The sequence below is a fragment of the Salmo salar genome, chromosome ssa09, assembly GCF_905237065.1.
Source record: "Salmo salar chromosome ssa09, Ssal_v3.1, whole genome shotgun sequence".
In the NCBI taxonomy this organism is placed as follows: Eukaryota; Metazoa; Chordata; class Actinopteri; order Salmoniformes; family Salmonidae; genus Salmo; species Salmo salar.
Window position 1 is genome coordinate 661434 of NC_059450.1, and position 19254 is coordinate 680687.

Sequence of the window (19254 nt, forward strand, 5' to 3'; positions counted from 1 at the left end):
AGGTACCGAGATGAGATCCTCAGACCCCTTGTGAGACCATATGCTGGTGCGGTTGGCCCTGGGTTCCTCCTAATGCAAGACAATGCTAGACCTCATGTGGCTGGAGTGTGTCAGCAGTTCCTGCAAGAGGAAGGCATTGATGCTATGGACTGGCCCGCCCGTTCCCCAGACCTGAATCCAATTGAGCACATCTGGGACATCATGTCTCGCTCCATCCACCAACGCCACGTTGCACCACAGACTGTCCAGGAGTTGGCGGATGCTTTAGTCCAGGTCTGGGAGGAGATCCCTCAGGAGACCATCCTCCACCTCATCAGGAGCATGCCCAGGCGTAGTAGGGAGGTCATACAGGCACGTGGAGGCCACACACACTACTGAGCCTCATTTTGACTTGTTTTAAGGACATTACATCAAAGTTGGATCAGCCTGTAGTGTGGTTTTCCACTTTAATTCTGAGTGTGACTCCAAATCCAGACCTCCATGGGTTGATAAATTGGATTTCCATTGATTATTTTTGTGTGATTTTGTTGTCAGCACATTCAACTATGTAAAGAAAAAAGTATTTAATAAGATTATTTAATTCATTCAGATCTAGGATGTGTTGTTTTAGTGTTCCCTTTATTTTTTTGAGCAGTACCAGTCAAACGTTTGGACACACCTACTCATTCAACGTTTTTTATTTATTTTTACTATTTTCTACATTGTAGAATTATAGTGAAGACATCACAACTATGAAATAACACATATGGAATCATGTAGTAACCAACAAAGTGTTAACTTCTCTAGGGCCAGTGGGACGATTTCGTCCCACCTACGTAACAGCCAGTGGAATCCCGGGGCGCGTTATTCAAATACCTTAGAAATGCTATTACTTAAATTTCTCAAACATATGACTATTTTACACCATTTTAAAGACAAGACTCTCGTTAATCTAACCACACTGTCCGATTTCAAAAAGGCTTTACAACGAAAGCAAAACATTAGATTATGTCAGCAGAGTACCCAGACAGAAATAATCAGACACCCATTTTTCAAGCTAGCATAGAATGTCACATAAACCCAAATCACAGCTAAATGCAGCACTAACCTTTGATGATCTTCATCAGATGACAATCTTAGGACATTATGTTATACAATACATGCATGTTTTGTTCAATCAAGTTCATATTTATATCAAAAAACAGCTTTTTACATTAGCATGTGACGTTCAGAACTAGTATACCCCCCGCAAACTTCCGGTGAATTTATTAACCTCTTAGGGCTAGGGGGCAGTATTTACACCGCCGGATAAAAAACGTACCCGATTTAATCTGGTTACTACTCCTACCCAGTAACTAGAATACGCATATACTTATTAGATATGGATAGAAAACACCCTAAAGTTTCTAAAACTCTTTGAATGGTGTCTGTGAGTGTAACAGAACTCATATGGCAGGCAAAAACCTGAGAGATTCCTTTACAGGAAGTGGCCTGTCTGACCATTTATTGGCTTTCTTTGACATCTCTTTCCAAAACAAAGGATCTCTGCGGTAACGTGACACTTCCCACGGCTCCCATAGGCTCTCAGAGCCCGGGAAAAAGCTGAATGTCGTCATTCCAGCCCCAGGCTGAAACACATTATCGCCTTTGTCAAGTGGCCGATCAGGGGACAGTGGGCTTAGGCGCGTGCACTGGTCGCCCCTGTCTTTATTTTTTTCCCTCTATTTACCGAAACGCAGATTCCCGGTCGGAATATTATCGCTTTTTTACGAGATAAATTGCATAAAAATGGATTTTAAACAGCGGTTGACATGCTTCGAAGTACGGTAATGGAATATTTAGAAATGTTTTGTCACGAAATGCGCCATGCTCGTAACCCTGATTTACCATTTCGGATAGTGTCTAGAACGCACGAACAAAACGCCGCTGTTTGGATATAACGATGGATTATTTGGGTCCAAACCAACATTTGTTATTGAAGTAGAAGTCCTGGGAGTGCATTCTGACGAAGAACAGCAAAGGTAATAACATTTTTGTTATAGTAAATCTGATTTTGGTGAAGGCTAAACTTGCTGGGTGTCTAAATAGCTAGCCCGTGATGGCTGGGCTATGTACTTAGAATATTGCAAAATGTGCTTTCACCAAAAAGCTATTTTATAATCGGACATATCGAGTGCATAGAGGAGTTCTGTATCTATAATTCTTAAAATAATTGTTATGCTTTTTGTGAACGTTTATCGTGAGTAATTTAGTAAATTGTTAGTAAATTCCCCGGAAGTTTGCGGGGGGTATGCTAGTTCTGAACGTCACATGCTAATGTAAAAAGCTGTTTTTTGATATAAATATGAACTTGATTGAACAAAACATGCATGTATTGTATAACATAATGTCCTAGGGTTGTCATCTGATGAAGATCATCAAAGGTTAGTGCTGCATTTAGCTGTGGTTTGGGTTTATGTGAGATTATATGCTAGCTTGAAAAATGGGTGTCTGATTATTTCTGGCTGGGTACTCTGCTGACATAATCTAATGTTTTGCTTTCGTTGTAAAGCCTTTTTGAAATCGGACAGTGTGGTTAGATAAAGGAGAGTCTTGTCTTTAAAATGGTGTAAAATAGTTATATGTTTGAGAAATTGAAGTAATAGCATTTTTAAGGTATTTGAATATCGCGCCACGGGATTAGACTGGCTGTTGCGTAGGTGGGACGATTTGGTGCCACCTACCCTAGAGAGGCTAAATTACTCACGATAAACGTTCACAAAAAACATAACAATTATTTTAAGAATTATAGATACAGAACTCCTCCGCTATGTCCGATTTTAAAATAGCTCTTCGGTGAAAGCACATTTTGCAATATTCTAAGTAGATAGCCCGGCATCACAGGGCTAGCTATTTAGACACCCACCAAGTTTAGCCCTCACCAAAGTCAGATTTACTATAAGAAAAATGTTATTACCTTTGCCGTTCTTCATCAGAATGCACTCCCAGGACTTCTACTTCAATAACAAATGTTGGTTTGGTTCAAAATAATCCATAGTTATGTTCAAATATTCTCTGTTTTGTTCGTGCGTTCAAGACACTATCCGAATGGTAAAGAAGGGTGACGCGCAGGACGCATTTCGTGACAGACAAAAGATTTCTAAATATTCCATTACCGTACTTCGAAGCATGTCAACCGCTGTTTAAAATCAATTTTTATGCCATTTTTCTCTGAAAAAAGCGATAATATTCCGACCGGGAAAGCGTGTTTCGGTTCAAAGAGAGAGAAAATAAAAACATGGGGTCGACTCGTGCACGCGCCTCCGTCCCATTGTCCTCTGATAGAGCACTTACCAAAAGCGCTAATGTTTTTCAGCCAGTGGCTGGAATTACATCATTCAGCTTTTTCCCGGGTTCTGAGAGCCTATGGGAGCCGTAGGAAGTGTCACGTTACAGCAAAGATCCTCAGTTTTCATTAAAGAGAGCCAAGAAGAAGAACTTGTCAGACAGGTCACTTCCTGTAAGGAATCTTCTCAGGTTTTTGCCTGCCATATGAGTTCTGTTATACTCACAGACACCATTCAAACAGTTTTAGAAACTTTAGGGTGTTTTCTATCCAAAGCCAATAATTATATGCATATTCTAGTTTCTGGGCAGTAGTAAAAGACCAGATTAAATCGGGTACGTTTTTTATCCGGCCGTGCAAATACTGCTCCCCTACCCCCAACAGGTTAAACAAATCAAAATATATTTTATATTTGAGATTCTTCAAAGTTGCCACCCTTTGCTTTGATGACAGCTTTGCACACTCTTGGCATTCGCTCAACCAGCTTCACCTGGAATGCTTTTCCAACAGTCTTGAAGGAGTTCCCACATATGCTAAGCACTTGTTGGCTGCTTTTCCTTCACTCTGTGGTCCAACTTATCCCAAACCATCTCAATTGGGTTGAGGTCGGGTGATTGTGGGGGCCAGGTCATCTGATGCAGCACTCCATCACTTTCCTTCCTGAAGGTGTGTTGGGTCATTGTCCTGTTGAAAAACAAATGATAGTCCCATTAAGCGCAAATCAGATGGGATTGCATATCACTGCAGAATGCTGTGGTAGCCATGCTGGTTAAGTGTGCCTTGAATTCTAAATAAATCACTGACCGTGTCACCAGCAGAGCACCATCACACCTCCTCTTCTATGCTTCATGGTGGGAACCACACATGTGGAGGTCATCCATTCACCTACTCTGCGTCTCACAAAGACACGGCGGTTGGAACCAAAAATCTCAAATTTGGACTCATCAGACCAAAGGACAGATTTTCACCGGTCTAATGTCCATTGCTCGTGTTTCTTGGCCCAAGCAAGTCTCTTCTTCTTATTGGTGTCCTTTAGTAGTGGTTTCTTTGCAGCAATTCGACCACACAGTCTCCTCTGAAAAGTTGATGTTGAGATGTGTCTGTTACTTGAACTATTTATTTGGCTGCAATTTCTGAGGCTGGTAACTCTAGCTTATCCTCTAAAGCAGAGGTAACTCTGGGTCTTCCTTTCCTGTGGTGGTCCCCATGAAATCCAGTTTCATCCTAGCGCTTGATGGTTTTTGCGAGTCCACTTGAAGAAACTTTACAAAGTTCTTGACATTTTCCGAATTGACTGACCTTCATGTCTTAAAGTAATGATAGACTGTCATTTCTCTTTGCTTATTTGAGCTGTTCTTGCCATGATATGGACTTGGTCTTTTACCAAATAGGGCTATCTTCTGTATACCACCCCTACCTTGTCACAACACAACTGATTTGCTCAAACGCATTTAACTTTTAACAAGGCACACCTGTTAATTGAAAAGCATTCCTGGTGGCTACCTCATTAAGCTGGTTGAGAGAATGCCAAGAGTGTGCAAAGCTGTCATCAATGCAAAGGGTGGCTACTTTGAAGAATCTTAGACAGAAAATACATTTTAATTTGTTTTTACACAGTTTTTTGGTTACTACATGATTCCATGTGTTATTTCATAGTGATGTCTTCAGTATTATTCTACAATGTAGAAAATAGTAAAAATAAATAAAAACCCTTGAATGAGTAGGCGTGTCCAAACTTTTGATTGGTTCTGCGTGTATTATTATATATATTTTTTTTCTTCCAGTCGGTTAAACACTCTAAACAGTCTACCCGACCACTAGGAGGCATCCGCATGGTCTCAAAGCACACCGTTGCCTCGTTTTGTATTACATTCCAATGATGAAATTGGGGGGGACAAAAATGCAATTTCAGGATGTGGGGGGCGGGCATGTTCCCACTGAATGTTCTGCCCCTGTTCAAATGAGTCCTGGCACTCAGAAAATAAGAGAGAACATGTTATCATAAATGGGATGTTTGAAATTGACCCAGTACCAAAATCCACAGCTGCTCAACGACTAAATTATTAAATTAATGACTGTTATTAAATGAATTATTTCATATCTGTGCAGCGCACCAATTATATTTAGCGGAAGTTATTAAGTATTAAATTGTAAAACATAATGTGGTGTACCGGTGTTATGTAGTGCATACTGTGCGTGACAGATATCTGTAAACCAACTGTTTGTGTCCCCCTAAGCCTCTGGTCTGGAGGCAAGGATCACATTGTTTATGTCACATGTCTATTCTGTCAGTCTGCGGGCACTATTAGTATGTCATACAGCTCTCTTCTCCTTAGTATGTGTAGTCCTTTAGGGTATAGTCTTCAGTAGTCATCCCTAGGCTGTGTGTTGTGCGTGTTGTGTTCCCTCCTCCATAGCAGAGGCCCGGTGGACTGTGTGTGTGGCTGACTGAAGGAGATGCCTGTTAGTGATGATTCATACATACAAACTTCACTGTATACGGTGCATTCGGAAAGTATTCAGACCCCTTGACTTTTTGTTACATTACAGCCTTATTCTAAAATTGATTAAATCGTTTTTTTTTTCCACAAGCTTGGCACACCTGTATTTGGGGAGTTTATCCCTTCCTTCTCTGTAGAACCTTCACCCCAGTCTGAGGTCCTAAGCGCTCTGGAGCAGGTTTTCATCAAGGATCTCTCAGGACTTTGCTCCGTTCATCTTTCTCTCGGTCCTGACTAGTCTCCGAGTCCTTGTCGCTGAAAAATATACCAACAGCATGATGCTGCCACCACCATGCTTCCTCGTAGGGATGGTGCCAGGCTTCCTCCAGACGTTAAGCTTGGCATTCAGGCCAAATAAGTACATCTTGGTTTCAACAGACCAGAGAATTTTGTTTGGCCACTCTTCCATTAAGGCCTGATTGGTGGAGTGCTGCAGAGATGATTGTCCTTCTGGAATGTTCTCCCATCTCCACAGAGGAAGTCTGGAGCTCTGTCAGTGACCATCGGGTTCTTGGTCACCTCCCTGACCAAGGCCCTTCTCCCCCGATTTGCTCAGTTTGGCCGGGTGGCCAGCTCTAGGAAGAGTCTTGGTGGTTCCCAACTTCTTCCATTTAAGAATGATGGAGGCCACTTTGTTCTTGGTGACCTTCAATGCTGCATCATTTTTTTTTCTACCCTTCCCCAGATCTGTGCCTCGACACAATCCTGTCTCGGAGCTCTACGGACAATTCCTTCGTCCCTCATGGCTTAGCTTTTGCTCTGACATGTACTGTCAACTGTGGGAGCTTATATAGACAGGCGTGTGCCTTTTCAAAATCATGAAAAAATTAATTGAGTTTACCACACGTGGACTCCAATCAAGTTGTAGAAACATCTCAAGGATGATCAATGGAAACAGGATGCACCTGTGCTCAATTTCGAGTCTCATAGCAAAGGGTCTGAATAATTATGTAAATAAGGTATTTCTGTTTTATTTGTTATACATTTGCACAAATTTCGAAACCTGTTTTCGCTTTGTCATGGGGTATTGTGTGTAGATTGAGGAGGAAATGTTTTAATTTAATCAATTTTAGAATAAGGCTGTACCATAACAAAATGTGGAAAAAAGTAACCGTTCTGAATACTTTCCTAAGGCAATGTATGTGTTTGTCATGCTTCCTCCATTTCACAAATGCTTCCTACTATTTGATTTGATTTGATTACTCCACCTACTCCTCCTCCTCTTCCTGCAGAAATTGTTATTGCAGGGAAGGGAACTAGGGCAGGGAAGAGAGAAGGGTAGCTAGGAGTATAATCCCTAGCACAGGACTCATTACTTGTGGTAGGTCTGGGTACCAATGTATGCCACTGGATAATGTGTACTTATATCTGTGACAGCTGAGCAGGCTCTTGCAGCAGAGTTTGCGGAGGCGGTGGATGGAGAGGAGGGAGGAGAGCGAGAGAGACAGGAGAGGAAAGAGGGAGAGAGAGTGAAATAGAGAAACAGAGGAGGATGAGAGAGGAAGGAAATAGAGAGAGATTGGAGAATGCTGCTCACCAGTGAAATATAGAGATTTAAGCCTAAAGATCAGCATTATTCTGTTTTATTGGTAATGAAATTAAAACATCATTTTTCCTCTCTCTTTCTGTCTCCCTCTCTCTTTTTCTTCTCTTTCACTCTCCCTCTCTCTCTCTCTACCGCCCGGCATCACCCTTTACACAAAGTGACACCATTAAGGCCTGGAGGCCATCTGTTAGTTGCAGCCCCTTGTATTTGGCCTCGCTCTGTTCTACGTGTCAGGGCCAGTACATGTATGATAGCCACTTTGTTTTTAATTGCATTTTAATATGCATAGAAGCCATTGTGATGGCTGTTGTTGACGACATCATAAGATAAATGTTAACCTTGGAAACTAGGAACAGGACCTCGGTTGACTCCACTAGAACTTCTCTGAAAGCTCCAGAGGACCAGCAGCCCATTTCAAAAGCCTTCCTCACTGAAACTATTGGTGTCCTGTGCAGCTTTGGTCTGGAGACTTCACAGCTCAATTATATTCATTGCTACTGTACAGTGTATGTCCATCTGCTCCGTAAAATATTTCAAGCTTTAATTAACCAGAAACATTGAAACATCGGAGAGGCAGAAACCTTCAAAAAGGCAGAAACATTAAAAAGTATATATTGATAAATAGCCGCAAGACTGATTCTTATGACTTCATACTACAACTAGGAATGGGGAGCAGCACCCAATGTAGAGACCACAGCCCCACACCCAAGTAATTGAATGCTCTCAGGTAATATACTTGAACCCAATTAACTCCTGTCTCACCTTAACAGTGTGGGTGCTGCAGCAGCCAGCCAGTAAGTCAGTTCCCTGCAGTCTACAGACCTTATCATTCCAAGGGTTAATTGAGTTTATTGGCCAGGCGTGTTCCGGCAATGCGCCCAATATACAATTACGAGGCACAGTGATTCAGCTGGATCAACAGGTGGGCTCCCAAGCGAGCTGGGTTCACGGAGGGCCTGGTTGGCTTTGTCAAAGGATCTCAACCTAATCAGACATGCTGGCCGAAGGGGGACTCTCTGCAGACTGGAAAGGTCAATGCCCATACTTGTCACTGATTCACCCTCTTTGAGGTGGTGCAGGCAGGAGCGGTAACAGGGAAAAGGGAGATAGCGAGGCTTTTGGAAGTGTGGCAGCGTGCCATTTGCACTGGAGCATTGTTCTTTGAAACAGTACAGTCATTCAGTGTCTGGTACCACTATCACAGATGTGTCACAGACAGGACAAAAACATAGCTGTTAGCACTAGGATTAGTGTGCTTTGCCAATTTGCAATTGTGTCAGACTGGGGTTCAAACCCGAGTTTCCTACTCTCACTGACTGAGTTAGTCCGCCGAGCCAAAGCCCAGTACTTTGTAGTGTGGTCCATATTAAAGCGTTGATATAGTATCACATTACTTGTAGGTAAAAAAGTTGGTTCGGAGTGCATGTTAAGATAAGGTTGTCGGTCATATTGTGAGAATTATATAATGACGGGTCTATCTTTAATAAAATCATAGGCTTTACAGATTGATTACTTTCTCTTAGGCAGGCACTGTGCTACAGTAGTTAACCCAAAATCCATAATGAATTGTCTCAAAATTCTGATAAGACACTGATGATTATTAATGTTGCTATTTAAAGCATAATGAAGGGATAATTGCAGTCATACTCTGACATTTCACGACCCTTTCTGCATATTTCTCCCCTCGACATGAGTGCAAAAGGATTAAACGTACGAAAAAGAAAAACCCTCAACCAGCGAAGATCCATCTGTCTCTGAAAAGCCCCAATTATTGTTAGTTTAAGCATTTAATCTATGGCCCGCAATTTTATTCTTGCTTTACCCTGGTTATAAGAAATTAAATATGTTCTGAAGTATATTGATGTAAGCTGCTCTACCATAAAATCATAGCCTCTTTAATAAATGCTTGAAATTAGCTATGGGCATCAGTTGGAAGGCAAGAAGGGAAGAGAAAACAGCACATACTATAGGATGAATGGCAAATTCCTAGTCAAGCCCCCTGACTATGGGTTAATAAATTTGGCCATTGGGGAACTAGCTGGAGGGTGATCTACATGGAGGGTGAACATTACTCTCTAAAAGGTTTCTATGACCAACGCTCTGTCATAGAAACACTTGTTTAAGCCTGGGCTGTTCGTTAAGTATGGCATTCAAAGCTGGCTCCCAGCCTAATTAGCGAAGCGCTAATTTATCCCCACCAGTATTAATTTACGAAAAAGAGAGAATACGTTTGGAGAGAGAAAAACTAAACGACAACACTGAAATTCTGAAAGTGCTATCATCACCCAGTCATGCAATGCGAGTAGACTGAGAAATCCCCAGTTGAGCCGACCATGAAATGTGGCACGGATGGAACTATTCACACCAACTTTTTTGCTGCCATTTCCCCCATTTAAATATATTGTCATCATGAATATTTTAGAAAAACCCATTCACGAGTAGCAGTGCATAGAAATAGAATTAAAGACTATAAAGTGTTAACAGTGCTTTTTGGGTTCGCAAAATGGTTCTATTAACAAGGGGATGAAGTCTTGCAGAGACATCACAGGATCATTTTAAGAACTTGCATAACACTTTACATGAAGTTGCTCTTATAGGCCTATCTGTGTAGTAACAATGAAACTACCCTGGTAACAACACTGCATTAGCATAATAATGTTCAGTTAAACAATGGAACATGTTCTATGACTACTTCATGGACTGTCATATGGAGTGATTTTAGTGCCAGTAAATTGAGATTACATTTTTGGTGGCACTAAAATCACTCCATACTGTCATCTATAGCTCGGTTGCATCCATAGCACAGCCCCGTCCCTCAGCTTACCAAACAGTGCCAGGATCAGTCTGTTGAAATGACATATTGTGCCTTTAAGGTTCTCTCTTCCCTTCTTTACTTTTGTTTAGGCCTACTTTATGTTCTACCTCTTATGTTTTAATCTCTGTGGTAAATAACAGGTACAAACCTTACACCATTAATGAGTAATACGGATGGATTTTAGGAGGCAAACAAGTGTTTTTGTTTTTCTATAATTCACTTCCTTGTATGACTTGAAAGGTCATGTTATCCTCTAGAGCCTGTTGTATTCTGAGTTTTTGAGGATATTTGAATTGAGAGTATTTCTCTACTTTACAATCAAAAGGGATTGCTGCTACAAAATTCCAAACATATTGTATGCGACAGAAACGTTTGAAGTTAGTTCATTTAGGCATAGTAATATTAGCTCTTCCGACGGTGGCCTGAGGAGGGCTTGCCTCCAGCCTCATTACAGATAGCGGTCCGTTAGATGCTTGCTTGCTGGGCTGTAGCATGCTAACAGGGTTCCTACCACTTTCAATGTTTTGCACTCAACTATGCTATTGATGGGGTGTAGTAAACAAACCACTTCCGACACTGACCTTCGGCCTCTATAAACTACATTCTAGGTATCAATAACATCAAGTATATTTGCAATTCTGGAGAATCAAATCATATGTTATTCGTCACATACTTCATAAACAGCTGTAGACTAACAGTGAAATGCTTACTGATGGGCCCTTCCCAACAATGCAGAGAGAAAAGAAAATAATAGAAAAGTAAAACGCGTAATAAAGTAATAATAGATACATAATGAGTAAAAATAACTTGGCTATATAAACGGGGTACAAGTCGATATGCATGGGTACGAGGTAATTGAGGTAGATATGTACATATAACTAGGATTAAAGTGACAGATAATAAACAGTAGGAGCAGCGTATGTGATGAGTCAAAAAGTTAGTGCAAGAAGGGTCAATGCAGATAGTCCGTGTAGCTATTTGGTAACTATTTAGTAGAACTGTTCCTTTAAGTGTTTCTGGAGTATTATCTAGTAAGGTGTCACTCAGAAATTCTGTGAATCACGCTCGTTTGTCTCCGAGCGGAAGGCGGTCCCTACGGACTCTCTCAGCCATTCTGTGTATTCAAGCAGCAAGCTCTTTCATTCAGTCGAGTTAAGAGGACAGTTCCACTGAGAGTTCTCAAAATTAGACACAAAATGGGAAAAATATATCACGAGGCCCTTAAAATATCTCCTACTAAATTGCCTCGCATATATACAACAACAATTCCAAGTTAAGCTTTTCACTAGAAGCTATATTATCCTAGACGTGTGACTTCTGAGTTCTCATGTTAGTGCTAAGTAGCCCGTTTTGCCCACATACTCCGACTTCCACTGTGTAGCTGTGTCTGCTAGACGTGTACAAAAGAGCGACAGGAACATTGCAGATTTAGCACTGTGTTTAGATCACTTTCCACTGAAGTTGGAGCGGCTAATTGATAAAGCCATGGCTACTGGCATCTCATTGTTGTTGGGTTAGTGGTAATTATAGCGCAAGATAATCTAAAGGCTGGATAAATAAATATGAGCTGATGGGACTTTAAAGTCCTGCAGATGGAGAAATTCTGGATGCAGATGAATGGATTATGTTTGGGTTGACATACGGAGACAGGCTCAGATGCTGCCTGTGTGAGAAGGACAGTTTTTCTGTATTCCAAATCAACGCCTAGCCCCTCCTACTCTCTAGGCACTCCTGTAGATCTGAGAGGTTTATAGGTGTAAACAATATGGGAAGCAATTACCATATTGCTTGCACCTACCCAGTGGTGTAAAGTACTTAAGTAAAAATACTTTAAAGAACTACTTAAGTAGTTTTTGGGTTATCTGTACTTTATATTTGACAACTTTTCCTTTTACTTCACTACATTCCCAAAATAAAATAATCTACTTTTTACGCCATACAATTTCCCTGACACCCAAAAGTACTCGTTACATTTTGAATGCTTAGCAGGACAGGAAAATGGTCCAATTCACACACTTATCAAGAGAACAACCCTATTCATTTCTACTGCCTCTGATCTGGTGGACTCACTAAACACACGTGTGAATTTTAAATGATGCCTGGCTATCTGTAAAAAAAACAAGAAAATTGTGCTGTCTGGTTTGCAAAGGAATTTGAAATGATTTATACTTTTACTTTTGATACTTAAGTATATTTTAGCAATTACATTTACTTTTGATACTTTTACTTGAGTCATTTTTCTATTAAGGTATCTATAAAGGTATGACAATTGGGTACTTTTTCCACCACTGCACCTACCAAATCTTCTCAGATCTCCACAAGTGCATAGGGGATAGGGGTTATTTTAGGACCGGGCCGTTGCTGCTCTGTGGCTGGCTGATGTGATATAGGCCAGGGGCAAGGGATTTATTTGGAATTCAGCCTTTGCCTCCCTGCCTGCCTGACTAATAGGGCCTTTGGTCTTCCTCTCCATAGATCCGCCGGTGGTGGAGCCGGTGTTCACAGAGATCCGCCAGGGTCTGGGTCGCGCCTTCACCCTCAACTGCCGGGTGCTGCGGGCCCACCCGTCCAAAGTGCTCAAGTACGAGTGGAAGCTGGGTACCAGGCTGCTGACCATGGGCCAGTTCGACCAGCGCGACGAGACGGACTACCACGTCAGGGCACTCAATAGGGAGGGCTACGGGGAGTACACCTGTGAAGTGACCAACGAGGCCGGGGTGGGTGCCTGCAGGTTCTTAGTCACAGGTATGTATAACAGACGTCTTTCATTTTTTAAATATTTAACTAGGCAAGTCAGTTAAGAACAAATTGTTATTTACAATGCCGGCCAAACCCGGATGACGCTGGGCCAATTGTGCACCGCCCTATGGGACTCCCAATCACGGCTGGATGTGATACAGCCTGGATTCGAACCAGGGACTGTAGTGACACCTCTTGCACTGAGATGCAGTGCCTTAGACCGCTGCGCCACTCGGGAGCCCTTTGGATAAAAGTGTCTGCTAAATGGCATGTATTATTGTTATATGTTATGTCCAATTTCTTTCCTCGAAGGATAAACAGCTTTTGCAGACTGTAGTGTACATTAATGTATGTAATGCACTGCTTTTGGATGTGTATCAGTCAGATCTACAGTATAAATAGTAACAAGCAGTGGACTAACCGAGAATTGTGCATCAATGGAGAGCTGCCCCTTTAATAAGTCCGTTCAACTGCTCCTGCCCGTCACTCCTGGACACAACGGTTGCATCCCAAATGGCACCCCATTCCCTATTTACTACCTTTAACCAGGCCCCATAGGGCTCGAGTCAAAACGAGTGCACTATTTAGGGAATAGGGTGCCTTTTGGAACGTAGCCAACCTATTGATTTGATTCACGTTCACTTTGTGTGAGTGCTCCCTGTTGCAGCGAGAGACTCCCATTGTTAATACCCGGAGACAAGTAGAATCCACTCCCTGACTATTCTAATGAAATGTATCCCATGGAGATGGCCTTGTCAGCCCTCATAAAAATACATTTAAAAATACCTAATAAGCTGCTTATCGCCGACACAACAAAACGTCACTTGTTTTCGCTGTAAGCATGAATGACGTAAGCAGCGAAGTTTGCACAGAATTTCAATGAGTTATTGAATAGACAGATGAGAGGAATATATGTTTTAACATGCAAGGTGTGAAAATACAAATGGACCGCATTAGTGTTTTATGTATTAGTGTTCTTAGCTCTCAGCGAGATGTAAGTTTAGTGTGTGTTTTTACATGGCACTGTATCAACACTACTGCACATAGAAAGTGTCACTGTGATTTTAAGTGGCTGTTTGGGGAAAATACCTATTCAAGGAAGAAGCCTCAGAAAGCCCTGGTTTGTTGTTTATTGCTGAATCATGTTATCTTTCAATGAGACTTCATAATATATTCAAATTCTAATAACTTTGTCCCACGAGACAACTTCTTATGTGGACATGAAGCAGAATCAGCAGGGAGAAAATGTCTTAGTTGTCAATGTGATATGGTGTTGGGATATTGTTGTTCTGCTCTTAAGCTTTTTCAACATCAGAGGTTCAACCCCTATCTTGCTATCAACCATTTTCTGATGGATGGGAGAAAATGGCTAGAATATTTTACTGCTGATAAGCAGGGGCGAAAATCTGATATCAACTTCGGAGGGGACAATCGTTGATATATATTCTGTCTGGAAAGACCATTAGCTTCCAAACAACACTTCTTCTGCTTTTATTACGGATTAATGCTTCATATTTGAGTGCTTTTTTGAGGAGTTCAGTCACATGAAAGCAAGGCAATAACAAACCTTGAAGGTAAACTCAGTGATACGATTTAGATGCATAATGGGTCAATTTCCGCAACAACTAAGAGTTGAAGTGCGAAGCTCTACTTCTCCGCATTTTTGGTCCCGTGGCTACAACGCTGTAACAGCGTGAAGCGAACCTGTGCACATGCGCAAAAACTGTGTGAGAGCGAAGTCTTGGATCTCGCTTATATCAATATGGTTGATGTGATTGGTTGTGGTCTTCTATGTGTCATGTCACGTTACAATGCGCATATATTCTGGGTGCCGCCTTCTGATTGCGCGATGGCAGAACATGTGGCGTAGCAGTAACGTTGCTGCGTCCGAGGCTAGTAATGAATGCTTGACAAGCTGACAGCGCCACATTTCTGGGGAGTTGGTTGTGAAATATTGATGGCCTTGGTTTATCTCAGATGTCTGTTTTCGATGGGTAATAATATAGAGGTGTAGGCTATTTGCTCAAGGGATAAAAAGTAAGCATGTAGGCCTATTTTATGACGTTTCCACTGGATCAGAGCATGACATTTTTCCATTCACTCAGAGTGGTTATCGAAAAGGAGAGGAACTGTTGTCATTCTCAATGGATGTAAAAACAGACTTTGTTTGCTGAGGTGAAGAAAACATTACTTTGAGAAACTCCACAGCTCATCAGTGGTGGTGTGTTAAGCAAATCAGACTATCAGATCCCCAAATGGGCACATTTATAAGCCTACATTTGCGCGCAGGCTAGGTAGCCTATAAGCCAACTTCAATGACGCGCCAAACAAAAGACAATGACTAAATTGACTAAATTCGTAAATTGAATGAAATAAACCAAAACTTGTTTCTCACAAGTGCGCTCCGCAAACAATGAGCCGACAATGAGAACAGCAAAATACTGCGATAATAATAATATATTGAATGCATAAACATAAATTGCCGTAAACAAACAAACATTGTGAAATATATATTTAGGAAATAATGGTAAATGCAATACTGGTAATATGCAGTGCCTTCAGAAAGTAGTCATACCCTTTTTTCCCTCATCAATCTACACACAATCCCTCATAATGACAAAGCAAAAACATGTTTTTAGACATTTTTGCTAGTTTCTACAAATAAAAAACAGAATTATCACGTTTACATACAGTACCAGTCAAAAGTTTGGACACCTACTCATTCAAGGGTTTTTCTATATTTTTATGATTTTCTACATTGTAGAATAATAGTGAAGACGTCAAAACTATGAAATAGCACATATTTGAGATTCTTCAAAGTAGCCACCCTTTGCCTTGATTACAGCTTTGCACACTCTTGGCGTTCTCTCAACCAGCTTCACCTGCAATGCTTTTCCAACGGTCTTGGAAGGAGTGCAACTCATCCCAAACTATCTCAATTGGGTTAAGGTCGGGTGATTGTGGAGGCAAGGTCCTCTGATACAGCACTCCATCACTATCCTTCTTGATCAAATAGCCCTTACACAGCCTGGAGCTGTGTTGGGTCATTGTCCTGTTTGCTGCAGAATGCTTTGGTAGCCAAATCACAGACAGTGTCACCAGCAAAGCACTATCACACCACCACCTCCATGCTTCACGGTGGGAACCACACATGCAGAGATCACCCGTTCACCTACTCTGCGTCTCACAAAGACACGGTGGTTGGAACCAAAAATCTCAAATTTGGACTCATCAGACCAAAGGACAAATTTCCACCAGTCTAATGTCCACTGCTTGTGTTTCTTGGCCCGAGCAAGTCTCTTCTTATTATTGGTGTACTTTAGTAGTGGTTTCTTTGCAACAATTCAACCATGAAGGCCTGATTCACGCAGTTTCCTCTGAACAGTTGATGTTGAGATGTGTCTGTTACTTGAACTCTTTGAATAATTTATTTGGGCTTCAATTTCTGAGGCTGTAACTAATTAACTTATCCTTTGCAGCAGAGGTAACTCTGGGTCTTGCTTTTCTGTGGCAGTCCTCATGAGAGCCTGTTTCATCATAGCGCTTGATGGTTTTTGCGAGTGCACTTGAAGAAACTTTCAAAGTTTTTGAAATTTCCGTGTTGACCTTCATGGCTTAAAGTAATGATGGACTGTCATTTGCCTTTGCTTATTTGAGCTGTTCTTGCCATGATATGGACTTGGTCTTTTACCAAATAGGGCTATCTTCTGTATACCATCCCTACCTTCTCACAACACAACTGATATGCTCAAATGCATTAAGAAGGAGAGAAATTCCACAAATTAACTTTTAACAAGGCACACCTCTTATTTGAAATGCATTCCAGGTGACTACCTCATGAAGCTGGTTGAGAGAAAGCCAAGAGTGTGCAAAGCTGTCATCAAGGCAAAGGGTAGATACTTTGAAGAATCTCAATTCTAGTGAAGACAACAAAGAAAGTAACCAAGAAAGTGTTAAACAAATCAAAATAGATTTTATATTTGAGATTCTTCAACGATTGAATGTCCATATAGCTGTACCATGATATTTGCATTGCTATGAAGTAACCCTCCAATTGTTCTCCACTATTCCACCCGCTAAAGCCCCTCCACATCCCAAGTTGGGTTGTCATCCCAGTGACCGGCAGACCACCCCCGGATCCCTAGGCCCCCCCGAGAAGCCAGGACCCATCCTTCAAAAACACCACACAGTTCCACCCACATATCAACCGTTAAAAGTATTTCCAATGCTCTCACCTCAATTTGCTTTATATATAGCTATTCAAAATATATACACTACCTTTCAAATGTTTGGGGTCACTTAGAAATGTCCTTGTTTTCCATGAAAACATACATGAAATGAGTTCCAAAATGAATAGGAAATATAGTCAAGACGTTGACAAGGTTATAAATAATGCCTTTTTAATTGAAATAATAATTGTGTCCTTCAAACTTTGCTTTCGTCAAAGAATCCAACATTTTCAGCAATTACAGCCTTGCAGACCTTTAGCATTCTAGTTGTCAATTTGTTGAGGTAATCTGAAGAGATTTCACCCCATGCTTCCTGAAGCACCTCCCACAAGTTGGATTGGCTTGATGGGTACTTCTTACGTACCATACGGTCAAGCTGCTCCCACTACAGCTCAATGGGGTTGAGATCCGATGACTGTGCTGGCCACTCCATTATAGACAGAATACCAGCTGACTACTTCTTCCCTAAATAGTTATTGCATAGTTTGGAGCTGTGCTTTGGGTCATTGTCCAGTTGTAGGAGGAAATTGGCTCTAATTAAGTGTCGTCGACAGGGCATGGCGTTGCAAAATGGAGTGATAGCCTTCCTTCAAGATCCCTTTTACCCTTTTACCCTGTACAAATCTCCGACTTTACCAACAATAAAGCACCCTTAGACCATCACATTGCCTCCACCATGCTTGACAGATGGTGTCAAGCACTCCTCCAGCATCTTTTCATTTTTTCTGTGTCTCACGAATGTTCTTCTTTGTGATTGGAACACCTCAAACTTAGATTTGTCTGTCCATAACACTTTTTTCCAATCTTCCTCTGCCCACTGTCTGTGTTCTTTTTCCCATCTTCATCTTTTCTTTTTATTGGTCTGAGATATGGCTTTTTCTTTGGAACTCTTTCTAGAAGGCCAGCATCCCGGAGTCGACTCTTCACTATTGACATTGAGACTGATGTTTTGCGGGTACTATTTAATGAAGCTGCCAGTTGAGAACTTGTCTGTTTCTCAAACTAGACACTCTAATGTACTTGTCCACTTGCTCAGTTGTGAACCGGGGCCTCCCACTCTTTCTATTCTAGTTAGAGCCAGTGTGCGCTGTTCTGTGAAGGGAGTAGTACACAGCGTTGTACGAGATCTTCAGTTTCTTGGCAATTTCTCGCATGGAATAGCCGTCATTTCTCAGAACAAGACGAGTTTCAGAATAAAGGTCTTTGTTTCTGGCCATTTTGAGCCTGTAATTGAACCCACAAATGCTGATGCTCCAGATAATCAACTCGTCTAAAGAAGGCCAGTTTTATTGTTTCTTTAATCAGCACAATCATTTTCAGCTGTGCTAACATAATTGCAAAAGGGTTTTCTAATGATCAATTAGCCTTTTTAAAATGATCAAGTTGGATTAGCAAACACAACGTGCCATTGGAACAAAGGAGTGATGGTTGCTGATAATGGGCCTCTGTACGCCTATGTAGATTTTCCATTAGAAATCAGCCCTTTCCAGCTACAATAGTCATTTACAACATTAACAATGTCTACACTGTATTTATGAACAATTTGATGTTATTTTAATGGACAAAAAAAAAGATTTTCTTTCAAAAACAAGGACATTTCTTAGTGACCCCAAACTTTTGAACGGTAGTGTATATATTCAGAAATGTTGTGTATCTTAATTTACATCATTAACACATTTTTATTTATTTTTTATTTCATCTTTATTTAACCAGGTAGGCCAGTTGAGAACAAGTTCTCATTTACAACTGCAACCTGGCCAAGATAAAGCAAAGCAATGCGACACAAACAACAGAGTTACACATGGGATAAACAAACTAGAGGTCGACCGATTAATCGGAATGGCCGATTAATTAGGGCCGATTTCAAGTTTTCATAACAATTGGTAATCGGTATTTTTGGCCACCGATTTTTATTTTTAAATAAAATAAAAAAAATGTACACCTTTATTTAACTAGGCAAGTGAGATTAAGAACACATTCTTATTTTCAATGACGGCCTAGGAACGGGGGTTAACTGCCTTGTTCAGGGGGGATTCGTCCAACGCTCTAACCACCTGCCTTACATTGCACTCCACAAGGAGTCTGCATGGCAGGCTGACTACCTGTTACGCGAGGGCAGC

The 19254-nt window shown here is 41.2% G+C and overlaps 1 protein-coding gene across 1 annotated transcript in view; it reads left to right on the plus strand.

The window, feature by feature from the left end:
* The window catches only part of LOC106610629 (MAM domain-containing glycosylphosphatidylinositol anchor protein 2), a 231850-nt gene that overhangs the window by 141423 nt on the left and 71173 nt on the right, over positions 1–19254 (plus strand). The window contains exon 9 of the mRNA XM_045723335.1: positions 12642–12911. Within this exon, the coding sequence (XP_045579291.1) occupies positions 12642–12911 (270 nt within the window). The remainder of the gene's footprint in view (positions 1–12641; positions 12912–19254) is intronic.